General features: G+C 57.8%; 1 protein-coding gene across 1 annotated transcript in view; it reads left to right on the top strand.

Moving 5' to 3' along the window:
- CXXC5 (CXXC finger protein 5) overlaps positions 1–20,278 on the top strand; it is a 37,677-nt gene extending 17,399 nt beyond the window's left edge. The window contains exons 2-3 of the mRNA XM_065849453.2: positions 13,437–14,485; positions 19,259–20,278. Coding sequence (XP_065705525.1) covers positions 13,700–14,485; positions 19,259–19,303 — 831 coding nt within the window. The 5' untranslated portion in view covers positions 13,437–13,699 and the 3' untranslated portion in view covers positions 19,304–20,278. The remainder of the gene's footprint in view (positions 1–13,436; positions 14,486–19,258) is intronic.
- The last annotated feature ends 230 nt before the right edge of the window (positions 20,279–20,508 follow it).

Genomic DNA, 20,508 nt, shown 5'->3' with positions numbered 1-20,508 from the left:
TAAACCCCTTGAGCTGAAGCGGTGCTGCCCGCTGCAGGGACACGGGGACGTCCGTGACCATCCTCCCGAGATGACATCCCAAATCCCCGTGGGTGCCAGCCGCTTCCCTCGGCTGCGGGGAACGGTGACGACTGCAGCCCTGGGAGCACCCTGGTGCGGGGTTTAGGCTTTGATGCATCATTAAAATTCATCATTGGGGTAAAGAGTTACCTCTTCCTCTGTAAAATCCTTAAGGATGATGTTCTCCCTCCTGATGCTGAGGTTCAGCTTCGTATCATGTAGGAGGAAGGTGCAGGGAGGCTTTAGCTTGGAGAAGAGGAGACTGAGGGGTGACTCATTCATGGGGATCAATATGGAAAGGGTGAGTGTCAGGAGGATGGAGCCAGGCTCTTCTGGGTGACAACCAATGGTAGGACAAGGTGCAATGGGTACAAACTGGAACACAGGAGGTTCCACTTAAATATGAGAAGCAACTTCTTCATGGTGAGGGTGTCAGAGCCTGGCCCAGGCTGCCCAGGGAGGTTGTGGAGTCTCCTTCTCTGCAGACATTCAAACCCGCCTGGACACCTTCCTGTGGAACCTCAGCTGGGTGTTCCTGCTCCATGGGGGGATTGCACTGGATGAGCTTTCCAGGTCCCTTCCAGTCCCTGACATTCTGGGATTCTGTGAGGCCACGTGGATGCATCCAGTCCACACAAGGATGGGGAAGCCACCCTGGTCATGGGGAACCTGCTCAGGAAGTGCTGGGGAATTTTTTTCTCTTCGTAACCTGGGTGTGCCCTATGTCAAATGTGTGAAAAACTACCAAAGAGGAAAAAAACCTCAAGGATGGGTCTATGTGAAGCCCTTGGAATGGCAGTGTGCAACGTTGCCCCCCACCCTGCTCCCAGCTGCGCCTCAGATTTGCTGACCACCCACCAGAAGACCACAGAACGTGTTGTGGACAATAATTGAAATGCCGTTGGCTCATCCTAGCTGTGGGGACAAGTTTCATTCTGCCCGATCCATCACCTGCAGACTGATCCTGCTGCTGGGACATGCAGGCTGCTGGGGCTCCCTGCCCAGCTTGTTACACTGCCCCTGCTTGTTCCCCAGGCTCCCCTGGGCTCTGCCACCATGGGGCAAGTCATCAGGGACAAAGTGTGTGCCATGGTGGTGTCAGCGTGGGGAAGAGGGAGGAGGAGGAGACGGAACAGGCTGGAGAAAGCAGCAGGTGGAGGAGGATGCCCATCATGGAAGCTGAGCGTGGGTGGTGGGGATGTCAGCCCTTCGGGTTGGTGCCCCGTGCTCTGGAGGGCCCATTTCTGCCCTCTCGGGGCTTACTGGTGCTGCGGCAGGAGAACCTGTCTGGACATGGGGACGTGGGTGTTGGGTGTTGGGTTTCAGGAGGACATGGGATCAAACCCTTCTGCAGGGGTGAAGGAAGATGATTATCTTGCAGGGGGGTCACTAATTGAGCACCAGGTCTCTGGCAAGAGGCTGGGGGCTCTGAACGCAGCGGAAGCTGGCAGGGGAAGGGGTGACCCACCACATGGCAAGTGCTGACTGTGACAACCACATCCAGCTTGTTCCCTGCCATTCCAGCTTGCCACCCTCTTCCTCAGCTTGTGAGGAAGTGAGGGAACGCAGAAACATTGATATCTAAGTAGTTTGAGTTGTAGACCCTCAGAGCCTGGAACCAAGAAGGACCAGTGAGTCCAGAAGGATGCTTACACCCTGTAATCAAGTCTCCTCAAAGCCCATCTCCAGTGTGATAAGCTCCCACCACGCGGTGTTTCTTTCATGATCAAGGCTCAGTCTTGCAACTCTTCCCCATCTTTTTCCACGTTGTGACATCTTGTTAGGTGGATTATTCCATGACAGCTCTCCTTGAGGCCTCATGCAAAGCGAACCCCTCTGTTTCTGACTGTGTATCCTGCAGCTCTTTCATCTGAGGGTCCCCCACATCCTGACACATGTCATGGCTGGTGGTGGCTGGTGGTTCTTTGAGATCTTCAGCTTCACCCCTCTCACTTCTTCTTTGATAAGACTGGTGGTTAAATTACTGTAGAATCAGAGAATGGTTTGGGTTGGAAGGGACCTTCAAAGGTCATCCAGTCGGCCCCCCCTGCTATGGGCAGGGACATCTTCACCAAACCAGGTTGCTGAAAGCCCTGTCCAGCCTGGCCTTGAACACTTCCAGGGATGGGGCATCCACAGCTTCCCTGGGCAGCCTGTTCCAGTGCCTCACCACACTCATGGTGAAACATTCCTTCCTTATGTCCAACCAAACCTTTCAGTTTAAAACTTTTGCCTCTTGTCCTGTCACAGCAGACCCTGGTCAAAACTCTGTCCCCATCTTTCTTGTAAACTCCCTTCATATATGAAAAGGTCGTGTGGCTGTGTGATGCATCCACTGAAAGTCTAGATGTTTCGTAGTGGTCCAATTGCTTTCTGCAGCCAAACTGGTGTCTGATCAAAGACAGAAGCTGGGCCTTGTTGGTACAAGCCCTCCCACATCCCTAAGGCAGGACTTCTTGTCCCAACAATTTGCTGGGAACAATTCTCCTCATGATTCTTCCCGTCAGCTTGCCCAGGACTGCTGTTCTTCCATCCTTCTGCAGGGAAGGCAGCCACCCTTCCTCTTGGGCTGGTCCTTGAAGGAGCATCAAGAACCAAGAGAGCTGTTGGACGTCTTCTCCGAAGGAGAGCTTGTTGTGGGGTGGGAGCGCTGCCTGCGCTTCTCTGGCCTCAGGGGCCAAGAGCACGGCGTGTGTTCGGTGCAGGGTTCCTTCCTGGCTGTGGCCCTGGTTGAAGGTAGAACTTCTCACTTGCAACATCACAGTTGGTCACCGTTGAAGCCCTGGCATCCAGGATGGGGCTCGCTCACCCTGGGGTACCCCAACATTGGGGCTCCCTGATCACTGGACATGGTGCAAACCCTCCCTGGCTCCACTGTCCTGGAGGACAAGGAGCTGGCTGCTCCCCAGGCTTCCCCCAGTACGAAAGGGAGAAGCATCATCTCTTTATCCTGGGATGCTCCAGCTCGGCCATTGCATTGGACACTGCACCAACATGGTTTCCTTGGCTGCCCTTGCCCTCAAGTGTGTGGACAGCTCAGGAGATCTGTGTCTAGTGCTATGACTACATGTCAGGGGAAGACAAAAGGGAGAAGGGCAGTGAGGGTCGCAGGAAACTAAGAACTGGTGGAACCAGTGTCTGTGGTGTTCCCCATGGTGAACTGAAGTGACAGAGCACCTGCAGAGCATCACAGGTCCTGGAGGTGTTGGCAGCAAGTGTCCCCATCCTCTGGTACCCGCTGGCCTTGCAGTGGCAGCTGTCCCTCTGCCCAGGTCTCCAGCACTGTTCTCGTACTCAGCGTCTCCCAGCCCGGTGTGCAGAGCCCGACAAGGCTGCCCTGAGCTGTCCCTGGCTCTCTGGTTTCCATCCCCACCTCTGGCAGGATCTGCTCGGTGCCGGGGTCACCCGTGGCCTCCCGGCCGTGTGGGGAGCAGGAAGGTCCCGGGGCGCACGGCAGCGATCTCGGGCGAGCACTTCCGTCCGAGCCAGAGCGCGCTGTGGTTTGCTGTGTATTATTCTGGATTTAAAAGGAAAGAAGTGATTGCTCTTTCCCAGTTCCTGCATTTCCTGAGAGCAGTCTCGCTCCTAGCTTATCTTCAGACAGCCTCAGGGGTATTCCCGTGGAGTTTGGGAGTTTAATCAGGCATTGCTGGGGCATGTGAACTCTGTGTCGAGCCGCCGTTCCCATGGAGGGGAGCGCCTCTTGCAGATATTTGGGTTGGCGAGCCTGGGCTGGGGGCTGGGCTGGCTGGGAACACGCTGCGCCTTTCCTGGGGATGCGGCTGGGAATGGCCGGGGGTGACAACCCGTCTGGGGGGGTGACAACCTGCCCTGGGGGGTGATGACCCGCCCGGGGGTGGCCTGCGGGCAGCGTGGGTGGTTCCTGGGGCAGCGGGGTTTGGCTTTCGCCCCTCCAGCCCTGCTCTGCCACCTGCCTCCCTTCTTTCCCAGCCTGTGGATTTTCCTTGTAGCATCCTGGGCAGGGTCCGCTGGTCCCGGCCTGACCCGCTGCCCTCCCCCGGCCCCTCCAGCCCTGACCCAACTCCGCTGCTCATTTTATTTCAGGGAATCTTGAATTCGGCAGAGAATCAGGACCCAGGTGGAAATGCCCAATGCCGGGCTCTGCTTCACTGGTGAAATCGAGCGCTTTTGTTGCTGGCTCTTTAGCAGGCAGTATTTCTTTTTTTGGGGGCTGGATATATTCCTGGCAAGTAAAATGACGGATGCTCTGTTTCGTTTCCAGTGGCAGCGTTTCAGATTCCTTGCTCCAGGGCAGGAGCCGAGCGAACTCTGATTCCGGAGGAGCTCTGGTACCTTGGCAGCTTAAAGGCCACGGGGCTTGCTTGAATGACAAGCGGCACCGAGTGCGGGGAAAGCTCTAGAGAGGCGATTTTGTGCGGTGTGCCCTCCATCTCTTGCAGGAGTGAGAGCCCACTGAGTGGGGAGGCAGCTTTTTATTGTCTTCGTGCTTCATAGGCAGACCAGGTGGTGGTGGAAAGGTGATGCATAGAAGGGTGGTGAGCCCGGCCTGGCTGATGAGCAGGGATGCTCCCTGAGTAGATGAGGAGGAGCACAAAGTCTTGGGGCTTGGCCGTGTCTCTTCCCCCTGGGAGCTGCTGGACCCCTCGTACCCGGCGCTGCCTGCACCTCCTATTGTACCTGGATTGCAGGGATGGGTGCAGGTCCGGCAGCCCTGGGAGCACCGTCCCACGGCATCAGGCAGCCCATCACCAGGGATGCTGGGATGAAACATGAGGGATGGAGGTCCATGCACTGGAGGGGGACAGGGCAGATTGGGGAAGGCTCCTCAGCCACTTTTGTCCCACCAGGATGGACACGAGGTGTGTGCAGGGCTGCACGCAGGGCCTGGGGTGGTGCTGGCAGCAGGCTGGGCTTGCCCGTCCCTGCCCGAGTGCCTCTGCCCTTTTTTCTGCTGGTGGATATGACCCCAGCGAGGGGTGCTGGCAGCTGGGCAGTCAGACCTGCCCCCCAAAACCTCTCAAGCCTCTCCAATCCACTGGGGTTACTGGGAGCGATTCCCCCAGGCACCAAGGTGGGCTGTGATGCCTGGGCCATGGACCCCATTGCTGCAGCAATCTTTGGCAGTGCTCAGCGAGGCTGTGGGGCTGCGAGGGGCTGACCTGGGCTCTCTGAGGGCTGCTGCCCCCTCCAAAAACCATGCCGGTCTTATTCCCTCCGTCCCCAACCCTGGCCAAGCAGCCTTCCTCCCATTTCTCTTCTTCCTCCGATTTCCCTCCTGCCAGTGAAGCCAAGCAAAATGCTACGCTGACCAAAAATAACAACCGCCGGCAGATCCAGACAATGGATAAACCCCCGGCGAGGGCGAGGGCGACCCGAATCCTCCCGGAGGAAGACGGGATTATTCGCCATCCTCTCAGACATCTGTCAATAGCCGCCGTGTATGGACCGCAGCAGCTTTCCGACGGTGCCGCCGCCTCCCTGGCGGTAACTGCGATTCCTCCAAAGCGGTCGCCTTCGGGAGCGGGTTCATGCAGGGGGCTCGGGGGGGAACATGAGCCTTAATTGCACTGGTGCAGAAGCAGCAGGGACCCAGCCCTGCGGGGTGTTTCTGGTGTGAGCGGCGCAGATGCGTCTTGGATACCCATGTCTTGTTCAGCTCCCAGAGCGGTGCTGGCCAGGCTGGGTGCTCACCGCACCCGTGCTGGCACAGCTCCTGTGCTCGCTTGGTCCGCGGGGTGCAGGCACCCTGCCACTGCTGCCTTTGAGGTGGGGGTCTCCTCACTGTGAGGTCCCCAGCACCCATTAATGACCAAACTCAAACGCACTGAGCTGGCCCTGATGCTCTCAAGTGCACACGCATTCTGCCAATGCACTTCTTGCTCGCCAGTGGTGACGGTGACACAGGGGCTGGCGCGGGTGCACCAGCCCATCCCACCACCAGCTCTCCTGGCACCTGGAGCAGCTGCCCCCACGGAGCTGCCTGGTGGGACATGGAGGAGTGAGGTTTTGAGAGGGCTGGGGGCACAAGAGGACCTCCCCAGGCTGGGGCTGCTCTTGGAGGTGGCACTGGTGGTTTTGGGGCACTATGGAGGTGTCACTTGGAGGTGGCACTGGTGGATTTGGGCACCATGGAGGTGGCACTTGGAGGTGGCACTGATGGATTTGGGGCTCTTTACCATCAAATATTCCCACGCGGCTGCACCTACAACTTTTTTCCTTATTTTTAATTAACTTCTCGCAGCTCTACGCCTGCTGATCAGTCTCTCTGTGACCTGGTTGTCAGTTAGACCCCAAGTAATTTACTCTGTAATCACCCCATCTGTTAACAGGAGCGATTCACACGTCTGAGCTTGGCCTTGGCGGGCTGTGTGAGGGTCTCCTGGGGAGAAGCCTTGCTTGGGGCGCCCCAGCCCTTTGCGGTGGCTCTCGGGGTGCCCGTTGTTGCTGGCATCTGTTGCCAGGCAGTGCCTGCCTCCCCGTTGACCTTAGGACATTCAGCCTGGTCTACTGAAAGTCACATCCCTGAAATCACCTTGGGGACTTCCCTTGGTGGAGGGGACACCAGGGACTAGCTGGACCAAAGCGCTGGGGTCCCTCCAGGAAGGTCTGTGGGGACTTTGGGGTGTGCAGGGGGTTCTACTGGGCTGGGAGCGATGCTGCATCTCCAGGGGGGCAGCGGTGGGCGATGCCAGGCGGGGGAGTGGGCGAGCGGCAGAGCCGTGCCACCGTGCGTGAATGTCAGATGCTGCTTGGCTGCGAGCGGGGCTCGTGTGAGCGCAGATCTGTTCAATCCCATTTGGAGGGGGGGGAAAGGCGGGAGGGGCCCTTCCTGAGGCTCAATCTGGTAGGTTTTAGTTACAGTCGTTTTAGGATTTGGGCAGCGAATTGGCACAGCTTTGGCATGGGGAGGCGGCGGGGGGATTGATGAGTGCTTGGGAGGGGAGGCTGCCAAGGCTCCCTCGTCCCCCCAGATTGGGGAAGGGGGAGTCTGTGCAGGTGGGGAGCAGCCCCCGGGGCTGAGCAGCGTGGCCGTCACCCTGTTCTCTGGGCAGCAGCTGGGCGAGCGGAGGAGGAGGCGTCTGGCGTTGTCCGCAGGGCACCCGCAGCCCCGCAGTGCTCGGGTGGACGCTTCCAATCGTGTTATCTCCATAACCGCCCGGCTCCGGCCGCTCCGAGTGGCAGCGGAGATAAGTGGATTTCCAGGGAGTGCCTGGTCGTCTGACATTTAAGACTCCTTAATCCGTAACCACCACCACCCTGCGGAGCCAGGACGCAGCTACGTTTCCCAGCCGGGCAGCGTGGGGTAGCCCCGGGCACAGCTCGATCACTGTGGTGGTGGCTCTGGCTGTGCCAGCACCACAGCTCACCGGGCAGTCGGGTATGCGCAGGCCTGGCCATAGGGTGAGGTACATGGAGATGGTGGCATCCCTGGGGACATCTTTGTCCTCCCACAGTGGTAACTTCCATGGCTGTCCAGGGCACATCGGTGATGGGCTCTGCCTTGCCTGGGTGCATTTCCCTGTGTCAGGCATCCCTGTGTGGCTGTGCCTTAGCAGCACAGTGTGCCAGCAGGTTCGGAAGCCCGCAGCAGCCATGGGTCTATTTAAGGAAACCCACCACCACCCTTTGCTGGAGCCCACCTGGGGAGGTGGCGTCACCTCCTGCCTCTCAGCTGGTCCCCTGCCGGATGGTGGCACAGCCTCACTGCGCTGTGCTGGGAGGACATGCCTGGCAGGACACGTCCCTGGCCCTCGCTGACCAGGCCGCGTGTGCGTCCAGAGCTGCGCTTGGGAGACACCACCAGAGCAGAGTGGCTGCCTGCACGGAGGAGATGGGTGAAAGCCACTGTGTGCGCCATGATGATTTGCCATCTGCTTCCAGGGCTAACTCCAGATGCTGGATTTAATCTTCCATAGCCTTTTTAATTCAGGAGTTGGCTTCTTAACGTCCCTCAGTGCCACCTCGGCAGCAGACATGAGCAGAGTGGCTGCCATGACCGGCCCTTCGAAGGATGTTCTGGAGCATGGGAGATGAACTATGTCCATGCGAGTTGCCCATCTGTCGACCCGTCAGACCTATGGCTCGTTAACCTGCAAATGCCCAGCGTGAGACTTCACGTTTCTGACACTGCCCAAACCTCCCCCAGGCCTGGGCGTCCTTGTCCTCAGAAAATGCAGTGGGTGATGGTAACTTCATGGTGCATCCAGGAGTCGATCTTCTGGCTGGACCAGTTTTTGGGAGGATGACTGCGAAGAGCGGAGCTTGGGGGCTGTTGGGTTGACAGAGGTTGCAAACAGCGTGGGTGATGAGTGTGCTTGTTTTTGCCTCAGGGTGTCCGTGCCTGGTTATCACACGCTGTGCTCTCCCTGAATGGATCTCCTCCAGGGACATTCAGCCTTGGCAAATTGCTGCTTGATTTTTCCCTTGGTTCACCTTGTTTCTCCACGCGGCTTTGGCAGAAGCAGCAGCCCAGAGATGACAGTGCCATGGGTCTGTACCCTGTCTGGCTGGGACCCCAGCAGCTTAGGACTTGCTGGTGCTTCCCTCTGCGATCAGAGAGGTCCAGTAGCCCTTTGGTCTGGCACCTGCTGCCTGACTTCTGCTTGGTGAGGCTGTGATGAGATGTCACCACTGGCTTTGACTTGACCCATCTCACCCAGTGGAGGGAGCAGCAGGTCGACTGCTGTGGGAACTGGGTACCCGGCAGCTGAGCCGGGTGTTGTGGCGCTGGGGCTGGAGCTGCCTTGAACCTTGTCCTGGTGTTGTTTGTTCTCCTGAGCCTTTGACCTGTGTTGCAGCTGGACCCTCTGACTCATGCTGGTGCTGCAGTGCAGTGGTCCTGTCCTGCCTACTGTTTTTTCTCAACCCAAGGTGTGTTTCAGACACCAGGATGCCTCAAGGATGTCTTGGGACTCCTACTCTGCAGTGCTGGCCACCCCGAGGCCGAGTCCGTGGCTGTTGGCCGGTGCGGTTGAGGAGCATGGGGGCCACCTCTGTCCCCCCTCTGGAGCTGCAGGTGGTTCCTTCAGTTGGGCAGGTGCCTCCAGCCTTGGAGAGGGATGGGTGCGGGTGTCCTTACCTCTGCCCGTGGTGCAGCCGAGTCTGTCCCATCCATCCTTCTGTTCATCCGTCCATCACCAGCACTTTCCGAGGGAGGTGGGAGCCGCCCTGGGCGGGCGGCCATGTGGTTAAGGGGGAGGAAGCGGGGACAAAAACCCAGCGGAGGGGACAATTACCGCCTTTCTCAAGGCTGAAAAGACGACGGGGTCCCTTCCGTCCTCTGTCTGCTCTGAGCGGACAAACCCGCCGCCCCTGGTGCCCACCCAGTGCCCAGGGATTAGAAAAAAGCCGAACTTTTATTTTCTCCCTTTGTCTCCGGAGCCCGGGAGCAGCTCAGCTTCGCCTTTGCTGCTTTCTTCTCCCTTTACGGCCGTGTCTGTGCACGGCTGACCAACCGGAGGCTTTTCTGGGAGGAGGTTGATTTATTTAAAATTAAAGGAAAGCAGAAGTTCTTTCTCGAAGGCGAGACTTTTTACATTGGCAGGAGCTGATGGCTTTCCAGTGATGCAGTGAAATAACACAGAGGAGGGGGCTGGAAATCGCAGTTTGTCATTTTTTTTATAAGAAACGAAGCTGCTGCCCCCCTGACGGTGAATGGTGCCCATCATCAGGGAGACTCAGTCCGTCAGATGGGGATGGTTTCTATGGGTGCTGGACCTCCAGTGATCCTTTTGTGCCCTTTTCTTCTGTCGGAGCCATTAGGACTATTGCAGCACGGCCCCCAAGGGCAGCGCTGTGCCGGGATGCAGGAACCACGGGGCAGAGTGAAGGGGGATGTGGGGGTGCTGGGCAGCCCTGGGGAGAAGAGAGCCCCCTTTTCCCCCAGAGCACGGGATAGCACTGCTGCCTCGTCCCAGCCAAGCATCCTGGGTGCAGGTTTTTGGGGTGACCCACAGAAGTGGTTCTGGGTGGGAGTGGGCAGGGTGAAGCGGGTGACACTCAAGTGACAGCCTGGCCTGGGTGCTGTAGCTCACTGGTCGCCCTGAGGCACCCGACTTTCAGGCTCTTCCCACAGTTGCTGGCTCAGCCTGTACCTGGGAGGAGCGGAGTCCTGCAAAGGGCCGGGGACGCCCCGGGGTGTGTTGGGGCCTCCCGACCTTGGTGGTGTCCCCTTGAACCCTGGCGTCCCTCCAGGCTGCTAAGCTGCTGCTGAAAGGCCCAGGCGAGGGAGCCCATCACGTGCCCCTTAATGCCACTGGACTAAGCACCTTCTGACAGGGACCCAGATGACGCTACCGTCACCTTCCCATGGGATGGGGGCTGGAAAAGGGTCAGAAACAGGATGGGGTGGCCCTTGTGGTCTTTACTCGGGTCAATCATAAAGAAGGGATTAAGATCATTCATTCCTCCCCCCGCTGCAATTAGCAATCCAGCTGGGCAGAGGCTGGCAAGGAGCACCTGAGATGTCTGCTGTGCTGGGTGGTCCCGCCGTGTTGGGGTGCGGGGAGCACCCCCTTTGTGCAAATAAGCCAGGCACCCCATGGCAAACAGGTCCTGGGGTGCCTGTGGGGGACAGCGTGGGGACACACCTGCCACCGTGGGCGAACACGAGCTCTGGGGGGCTGGAGGGCAGCGCTGGGTGGTCACACACGGCAGGAGCTGGCGACGGCAGAGCGGTGGCTGGGACAATGGCAGGGCTGTGCGGTGGCACTGCTTGGCACAGCTCAGTACCGTTCGGCATGGCTGGGCACAGCTGTGCACAGTTCGGTACAGCACCCTGTGCCAGCAGCCGGGCACAGCCTCGTGTGGCTGGGGCTGAGGGGAGCATGGCGGTGTGCCCCTTGTCCCCACGGGTGACAGGGCAGCTGTGCTGGGTGGACCGGGGTGGTCTTGTCCCACAGTGCCACCAGCCACAGTGGTGGGTGCTTGGGGGTTTGTGCTCCAGGCTCTGCAGCCATCAGTGCTGATCCGAGGAGGCTGTGGCTGGTGGGGGCTGGGAGCTGCTGGCACCCAGTTTAGGCAGCAGGGTGGGACCAGCGGGCAGCTGCCTGCTAGAGCCAGCTGGGGAAGGCCGGCCGATACCGCTGGCTACAGATGTGAAATGATGGAGATAGTGACCAACAGTGTTCCTCCAGTCAGCGCTTCGGCACCTGGACCCCGCCACGCTTGCCGTGGGGCTGGGGATCCCCTCGGTGTGCTGGCGAGCCCCCGGCGGGCACAGCTTGGGCTCTGTGCCAGGGCGGTGTGAGCTGAGCTCCTGCTGTCTCTTCTGCTCTGCTCCTGGTTGTGGCCGGAGACCCTGGTTAATGCCACGTCAGCACCACGGTTACAAGACCACGAGGCCGGTAAATCCCGGACCAATCGTCCCGGCGCTGCTCCCTGCTCGGCGGCCGAGCTCCCGCCACGCCGCGGGACGGAAGAGGCGCAGGGCCGCAGGAAAGGCGGCCGCGGGCAGGCGGCAGATAACGCCGCCGGGCGCTTTATCTCACATCCTCCCGTCCGGTGCTTTTCCTGCCGCGCTCCCCACTCCCGCCCCGGCGCCTGGTGCTTTTGGTGTTAAGGTGTGACCCATCCTGACGCCTCCAGGGACGGGTCCCCCATCTCCCCGGCCGCTGGGGATGGGTGCCCCAGCTGCATGGCGGCGGCTCACCCACACTGCCAGCACTCATGTGGGGGGCACCCCGGCCCCCTCCTCGTGTCCCCCCGCCTGGCTCGGGGAAGGGCATCCTGTCCTGCCCCCGCAGCGCTCCCTCCCCACGTGGCCTGGCCAGCTCCAGGCTGGAACCCGAGCCCTGCATCGATCCGCGCTGCGTCTCAAATCCCGCAGCAGCTGAAGCAAGCGGTTTTTGTGCGAGGGCGGGGAGGTTTCTCCGCAGGCGAGCTGGCTCTGGCACCGGGCTGAGACGGGCTGTCTTCCTCCGCCAGTGCTGTGGTGTTTGGCACAGGGACCTTGTCCCCGTCAGTGCCATAATGGCGATGGCTGCAGCTCGGCCTCTGAGCTGTGTCCATGGGGAAGGGTCTGGGGCTGTAGCAGGGCTGGGGTTGCGTTGCAGCTCGACTGTGACAAAGGGGACACAAAGGGTAATGGATGAGCAGGAGTGGGGTGCAGGGATGCCCCTCGCTCTGCTGCATCGTCCCCCAGCAGGAGCAGGAGTCCCAGCAGAGCTTTCTGCACATGGCAACAAACCTGCCCAGACTCTGGAGGCTGCTGGGGTGGAGGGACAGGGTGGGCGAGGGGCCTCCTCCCGGCGCTGCCCTCCCCCAGCTGCTGCCGGGGTGGGGACGTGGGTTCCTGCTCCGCTAAGCCCTGCAGCTTTTCTCCTCTAAAGCCTGATTACTCTGGCGGTGCCTGTGCGTGCGTGCGTGCTCAGGAGGGGAGGAGGAGAAATTTCACAACAACAAGTGTTTGCAGCCACGCTGGGCCCAGCTGCCCCGGAACTGCCCCAGGGACGGCGGCATTGCCCCCATTCTGGGGAGTGGTGCTGAGCGGGGCTCTTGCTGTCACCGCTGAGCCCCTGCCTCTGCTGGAGCGGCCGGGTGCCCGCGGTGGGCGAGCGGGCAGAGAACGCCGGGGCATGGCAGGAGGTCAGCGCTGGGATGCTCTGGCTCCCTGGGGGCTTTGAAGGTGGATGCTGCAGCTCCTCGTGGGGCTTGGAAGTGGATGCTGCAGCTTCTGATGGGGTTTGGAGGTGGACACCAAAGCTGCCCATGGGACTCGGAGGCAGACGCTGCAGCTCTTGGTGGGGTTTGGAGGTGGACACTGCAGTTCCTCATGTGGCTTCCTTCCCCTGCCCAGCGCTGGTGTGTGGTGCTGGCCTGGGGACAGGGGTCCAGGACAAGGAGGAGGAAAAGGAGGAGGAGCGGGAGGGTGAGGGGCACAGCTGAACCCGAGCTGGGTGAGCAGCACCTTCCTGGGAAGTGTGGGACGCAGCCCTGCAACCTGCCGGCTCTGTGGCACCCAGCCGGGGGGACATCGGTGGCCGCAGGGTGGGAACCGAGCGCCCCTCGCACGAGCTCTGGCTGCCGGCTCGGGAACATCCCATGGGCGCCTGTGGTCCTGTCTGGTGTGGGGCCACACGCCGCTGGAGTGGAGCAGGAGATGAGCCCCGTGACTGCCCCGGAGCTGCAGCCCCTGGGGGAGGAGAGCTGGGCACACAGAGCCTTTAAGCATCACGATGCCATTGCTACCAGGCCAGGACTTCCCCAGTGACCCCCCAGTTCTGTCTGGATGGCGACGCTTTTAAAGAGCAGCGGAACGGATCCCCACCGAGGTCCGTTCCCTGGAGTTCCTTTGTTTGTGGTGCTGAGACTTCCATGGCAGGGGGAGGAAGGGCCGCTTTGAAAAGCCCGTTGGCTCTTGCCAGCGCTAACTCTCTTTTCTTTTCCACTTCCAGAGCCGCGTGTTGTGTACCAGAGCCGCAGAGTATGTCTGTGCACTGAGATCGGACTGAAGCCCTCAGCAGCCGGCGCTGGAGGAGACGCCTTGTTGATGAACGTTCCCATCTGAGCATTCCCTGGCGGCTGCTGCTACCAGAAGGGCTTTGGGGGTCTTTTGCTTTGGCATTGGGGGTGGGTTTTGGGGTTTTTTTTGCATTTGTGTTTTTTTTTTTTTTTTTTTTAATTTTGGGTTTGGTTTTGTTATTGTGCTCTGGGCATCATGTCAAATTCGGGCTCCCATCAAGACACTGGGAACAAGCCAGAGACCGAAAAAAATAACCAAGATGACTCTCAACCCCCTGTCAACTCCGAGAGGAGGAACAAAAGTGGAATAATAAGTGAACCTTTGAACAAAAGTCTTAAGAAGTCCCGTCCACTCTCCCACTATTCCACCTTTGGTAGCAGCAGCTCGGTAAGCGAACATTCAGAGAAAGGCAACCTCTTAGCTAATGGCAACGAAGCGACTGTGGATAAAAGTCATTCTACCTCAAAGCACAAAAACATCTCTAGTATGCTGAGCAAATTAGACCGGGTGTCAGAGCTCTCCGCAGAAGGACAGACCGCCCTACAACAGTTTGCTCAGTCGACAGAAATGCTCAAAAGAGTGGTACAGGAGCATCTTCCTCTAGCGAGCGACCACGGGACTGGTATCTCTGACATGGAGGCAGTCTCAGCTGCAGAGACAATGAACGGCCCCTCTGATTTTCCTTACCTGGGGGCTTTTCCCATCAACCCAGGCCTTTTCATTATGACCCCTGCCGGCGTGTTTCTGGCAGAGAGCGCGCTCCATATGGCTGGCTTGGCAGAGTATCCCATGCAGAATGAGTTGGCATCTGCCATCAATTCGGGGAAAAAGAAACGGAAAAGATGCGGCATGTGCCCGCCCTGCCGAAGACGGATAAACTGCGAGCAGTGCAGCAGTTGTAGGAATCGCAAAACTGGCCACCAGATTTGCAAATTCCGAAAATGTGAAGAACTCAAAAAGAAGCCTTCTGCAGCACTGGAGGTAACCGGCCCCTCTCAGGCACCCTAACCCTTCCTCGGGCTGCGCTCCTGGGTTCGGATCTTGCCCTAGATAATAAAACACCTGGTACTTCTTACTTTTTTATTTTTCCCTTTTCCATTAACAGTTCTCACAGTGAGATGTGTGCTCTGCCCGGTGCCCCAGTCCCTGCCCTCCCTTACGTACTGGGGTTGGTTGGCCTGGGGAGGAGGGAGCCAGGGTCTTCCCCTGGGGTCCCTGGGTGCAGGGGGCTTTACTCTCCCCTTCGCAAGCATGGGCAGCAGTGGGTCCTGCTTGAATTCAGTGCTGGCGTCCCTTGTCCTGGGGGGCTGTGGCTTCCCAAGCCATGGAGCAGCTTCTGACCCGGCCATGGGGTCAGAGGATGGGGAGGCAGGAGACAGCTTTTTGGGGTAGAGTTTCAGGGTAGTCGGTGGTGGTGAGACCCACAGCCATGGTGCGGCCAGAGTCCAGCCCCTTCGCGCTGAGCAGGAGCAAAGGGGTGCTTGGTTTGGGGTGGGAAGAGGCTGCGGTGTGCGCCAGGCTGTGCCGGGTGTCCCTGGGCCGGTGTCTGTGCAGGCGGTCAGGGTGAGTCCCTGCGGCACTCGCTGGGGATCCCGGTGTCCCCGATGTGAGGCTTTCGGGACATACTCAGGCTGTCACCGCCTGCCACCAGCACGGACTACATCCACCCGTGGGTGTTGCCCTTGGCCGAGAGCCGCTGCCAGCCGCCGTTGGGTTGAGGTGCTAATGGCCAAATCCGCCGGGGAGGTGCGATATTCGCGTGGGGGGCGCTGGAAAAGTCCGGTGACTCGGGTCATTGTGTGGGTCTGAAATTCAGCCAGGGCCCTGGGCAGCTGTGGTGGCGTGGTGTGGCGTTCCATGGCATGGGTGAGGCGCTGGGACACGTTGTGAGGGTTGCGCAGGGGCACACGGCTCTGGCAGAACCTGCGCTGGGCCAAGACCCATCAGCCGGGTCCCCCATGTGTTACAGTTAAGCCAGGTTTGATTTTTCTGGGAACTGATCTTGCCATCAGTTATTCTTCCCACCACGGAGCACATCCCCAAAGCTGGTGAGGGCTTGAAGTCACCCAGACATCAGCTGGATAGGGGATCCTGGCGCAAGGGCATTGCCCATCCTCTGGTTGTCCCGAGGAGACAACCCACCGTTTTCACAGCCACGTTGTACGATTTTCAATTAGCATCAGCTCTGAATGAATAGTGAAGGAGAAAAAAAAAACCTGTTTGGGCGGTGGGGATGAGGAGAGGGGGCTGTGTCTTTCAAAAGCCGCTGTATTGCTAAATTATATTCTTGTTCTAATTTGCTGAGTCAGTGATCTGGAAAAAGGGAGAAAGGGAAAATAAAAAAGTTCATCTTTTCCGAACAGTCCTAAATCGGGTCAATAGACTCGGAGCTCGAAGCAGCCGGAGGAGCTGCTCCCTTCTCCCAGCGCTGCTCCGGGCCCGTAGATGATAAATAGCCCATGAAACAGTCACCCCCTTGATTGGTTTCCCCATCCTGTGGCTGGCTGAGAAATTGAAGCCACTAAAACAGGGCTCTTCATGTGACAGAGTTGGACCCCACAGAGGGTGGGTCCCCATCCCTCCTGGGCACAACCATAGGTGTGTTGAGGCTGAAGAGATGCTGTGCTGGTGGGGATGGACGCCTGGACAGATGTGGGTTGCTCCAGGGCATCACCATCCCCTTTTCAGAGCAGATCCTCCCCTCTGTCAGGATATCCACTTGTGCAGCCTGTCGGTGTTGACAGAGTTGAATGAGATTGTGGCCGTATGTAGCTGGGTCAGGGATGCTGGGACCCCCGCTGATGTCCCAAGGCCACCTGGGTAAACGACAGGGTTTTTAGGTCTCAGCCCGTGTCAACCAGCGTTGGTAGTGCATTGCATTGGGCCAACCCTAGGGCAGCCAGTGGCACCTGCCTTGTGGTGGAGACTCATGGACTCTGGACTCCATGAACTGCTGATCCTGGTGGGGTGTCATCACACCGTAGTGCTGATGCTGGCACAGGAAAAGGCTGTTTGTTGGCCTTTTATATGGGGCTGAAAAGTTCACAGGCCTTTTGAAGCATCATCCTGCTCTGCGGGGACCTGTTCCATTGCCTAGGAGAACAGCAGTGGTGGTGACTCTGGTCTGCCAACCCTGCATGTCCAGAGAGGCATTCTTGGGAGCCCGGACAGGGACCATGGCTGTGATTAAACATTGATCTAAAATCAAGCGGGAAAAAAATAGAATTAAATGTTTATGGCAGCATAAAAATCGGGGTAAATTCCTCTACCACTGTTAAGCTTTATCTGAACATCTACAGAGCACGAATAACTGGTCGCCACTGGTGTCCTGGTGCGGTGGTGTCCAGCTGAGGCTCTGAGGCAGCCGAGGCAGGTTAGATGCTCAGAGCAGGCAGCAGTGTGTCCCTGCCCTGACCAGGCTCCTCCAGGCTCTGCCAGGGCCAGCAACCCCTGGAGTTGTCATGGGAGCCGGTGGCCAACGCTGGACAGGTTGCCATGGGCTTGTCTCCAGAGCTGTAGGTCACACAAAGGTCATGGATAGTAGGGATTTGACTCGATAGAGCTGTTCTCCATCTGGAGAAGCCTTGGTGAAGTGCCTTGGTGTCCCAGCTAATGCTGCTGTAGGGTCACCACCACCACCACCACTCACATGAGTCTCGATAGACAGAGACTTTTCACCAAGGCCTGTCGTGACAGGACAAAGGGAAACAGTTTTAAACTGAACATAGGGAAGAAATGTTCTGTGATGGGGGTGATGAGACACTGGGACAGGCTGCCCAGAGAAGCTGTGGTGCCCCATCCCTGGATGTGTTCAAGGCCGGGTTGAACATGGCTTTGAGCAACCTGGTCTAGTGGAAGATGTCCCTGCCCATGGTGGTGGTTGGACTGCATGGTCTGTGAAGGTCTCTTCCAACCCAAACCCTCCTGTGATTTCATGATTGTGGGGACAAGGCGGGGATCTATCCTGGGCATCCATGTTAGAGCTGGTTGTCTGTTTTCCTTCAGTAACGGAGAGGCAGAGGTGTCTAAGGTGATCCGTATCAGACATCTCCTCTCAGACCCCTTGGGAGCTCCTCCCTTTGTTCCTCTCTCCTGGGATGATGTACCTCAGTAGATGGCCCTTGCCAGCAAGTCTGTCACACTCAGCCCTGCAGGTCCTGCATCCCACACCTTGGGCGGGATCCATCATTGGTGATGTGCTTTGCCACAGCCCAGTGCATGGTGGCCAGAGGCACTTGTGTCTTCCCCAGATGCCAGGTTATGTATTGCAGAGACCTTTGGGGAAGCGCTGATGCCTGGAGCTCTCTGCCTGTTGGCTGCCCCAGCTCAGTTTGCCCTGAGGACCAGACATAGTCTGAGAGCAGAAGGTGCAGCCTGTCAGCAGCCCAACTGGGCGGCACCATCTCTTACCCTTTCTTGCCTTTCATGCCCCCTCCCCTTGCCCAAGCCTCATCTTTGGTCATGGTGCCTGTGGAAGTGAGCACGTTGGGGTCCCTCCCTCGTGGCTGTGGGGACACACTGCCCTGGTTACTCCTTGAGGCTTGGTGGGTGTCTTGAGCCAAGAGAAGGACACAATGAGAGCTTGCTGGCTCCTGCGTGGGATTAGGGACCTGAACGTGGCATGGTTTTGACTATTGGGACAACACAAGGTGCCCTAGCCCTGCACAATGCCTGGAGCTGGTGCTGGAGCTGAGGCTGGCTGTCCCCTCCACCACTTTATGGCAGCCCAGCTGCTGCCTCATGCCTGTCACCGCAGCCTGTGGCTTGTTTCCCATTGGTGTCCCTTGTTTGGAAATGCAGGAACTGAAGGGCCCTCTGAGGCACGTCCTCGTCGTGGTTGTGTGGCCCTATCTGCTGGCTAGCATGGCTTGGCCTTGCTTGGGGGCTGTTGGCATTGAGAGACATTGTGGCCCTTGTGTACTCCACCCATGGTCTCATGAACGTTGCACGGACTTCCTACTCCATCCATCTGGGAAACATTCTCCCTCCAGAGGACCACAGAGCCACTGAGGCCATTGGCCCACACCACCTTTCCTGGAGGTGGCTTCAAAGAGGTCTTGTCTGTTGCTGGGCACTTTGTTTTGTGTTGGATTGGGCCCAGTGGGACTCATCCCTCATGCCCTGCGAGATGCCTGGAGGTCCCCTGTGGTCCTCAGGTCTGCTTTGCTGGGGACAAGGTTGTTCATCGCGGCCGGGTGGCAGCAGCATGATGTCCCCAGTGTCCCGAGCTACTCCTGGGTCTGGTGGCCCCAAGCCCAGCCAGTTCACTTCTGCCTCAGTTTCCCCCTAAATGCCCTCCTAAACCCAGCTGTTGGCTGGGCTTCTGTTTGATGGGTGCCTGTCCGTGGCAGGGGAGGTGGGGGCTGGCAGCGAGGGGTCCACCATGCTTGGCCATGCCGGCTCGCCGCGGCCCAGCCATTGTGCTCGCTATCGGACGAGGGGAAGTCGGGGGCCGCGCCATTGTGCCGGCTGCGGCGCGGGGACACAGGAACAATGGCTGAGCTGCTGTGCTGGGCAGGGGGGCAGCGGGGGGAGCCCTGGCTTCCTCTGGCCACCATCCCGGCATTTGCCGGTGGGCTGGGAGCCTCAGGATGCACGGCTGTGCTGGGGGGTGCTGAGCCCAGGCTGGTGCCAGAGCCTGTGCCGGGGATGGAGCGGGGGGGTGCATAACCCCGGTGCCACACGGCTGTACCGGACCCGACCTAATGCCTTGTCCCTTCTCCTGTCCCCCTCCCTGTCTCTCTTCCTTTCCAGAAGGTGATGCTTCCCACAGGAGCCGCGTTCAGATGGTTCCAGTAGGAACGGGGATCCCAAAGCTCTGTCATCCAAGTGCAATGTCACTGCTTGCTTGTGTTGTCTCAGGCAAGGGATTTTGGCTGAAATGAATGGATGCACCTGTGTCTCTTTAGAACCAAAAATATTTTCTCGCAAATCTCATTCCTGTTTTTATAATTTTTTTTTTTTTTTGCGTTTGTTTTAACATCTTCGAGTCCTAGTCAGACATTTAACTGCTTTTCAAATAAAAATAATTAAAAGAAAAAAACAATGGATCTGTAAAGTACCAAGACTTAATAGACAGAGTATGGACAATCAGTTTCTTTCTGTGTTTTGGTGTTGATGTTGTTTATGTGTGAAAGATGCAGTACTTGTGTAGGGAATGTAAATTTACAGTAACCTTTTTAAATCTAGTTACTAATAAGCACTACTGTAATTTAGCACAGTTGTTTAATTGCACCCTCATTTATACTTTTTATTTGATTCTTTCCCATCATACCATAGAGTGGATAGTTTCTAGAATGCCTCAACTTCATGTTTATAAATGAGAATATGTTTAAAGCGATGTAGTATCCCTTTTCCTAGCCATTCACCTATGTAAGTTTAACCCGCAAGAGGTTCGGTATAAAAGGTGGAAGAAAACAATTGCTACACAACTGGCTGTCTTCGAAAAGGAAAAAAAAAGGAAAAAAAAAGAGAAAAAAAAGTCATTGTTAGTTTATTAATATAGAACAAGAAACACTGCGTACAGAAAAACCTCCTAATTGCAATGGTTTACTCCTAGAAGTAATTTTTGTAAACTTACTGAAGTTAAAAATCAAAATAAAAATAATATTGCAGGACCTGTGCTGAAGCAGTTACGAAAAGTGATATTTCTCTTCTGTTCAAATCCCCGTCTCTCCAGCTCTCTCTACATCATTAAATTGAAATGCTGTTTGTAATGTTTTAGCGATCCAGGCTGTTTTTGTGAATAAAATGAATGCATGTTTTGTGTCATGATTTACAGCTTTGTTATTTCTCTCCCACCCCCCTCTCCAGCCATCCTGGCCCCCCAGTGCTGATGGCAGTTGGTTCCCCGTGCCCCCACCTGCCCCTGTCCCCACTGCTGCCAGACGCGGTCCCCACCGGGTCCCCGGGGATCCTGGTGGTGCCGTGGCTCGTGGCTCGGTGGTGGCTGGTGCGGGCGGGTGGTGCGATGGGATGGGACGATGGGATGGGACGGTGTGATG

Source organism: Patagioenas fasciata, chromosome 14 (assembly GCF_037038585.1).
Source record: "Patagioenas fasciata isolate bPatFas1 chromosome 14, bPatFas1.hap1, whole genome shotgun sequence".
Taxonomy (NCBI): domain Eukaryota; kingdom Metazoa; phylum Chordata; class Aves; order Columbiformes; family Columbidae; genus Patagioenas; species Patagioenas fasciata.
Note: the sequence above shows the minus strand (reverse complement) of the source record. Positions and strands in the feature narration are given on the sequence as shown.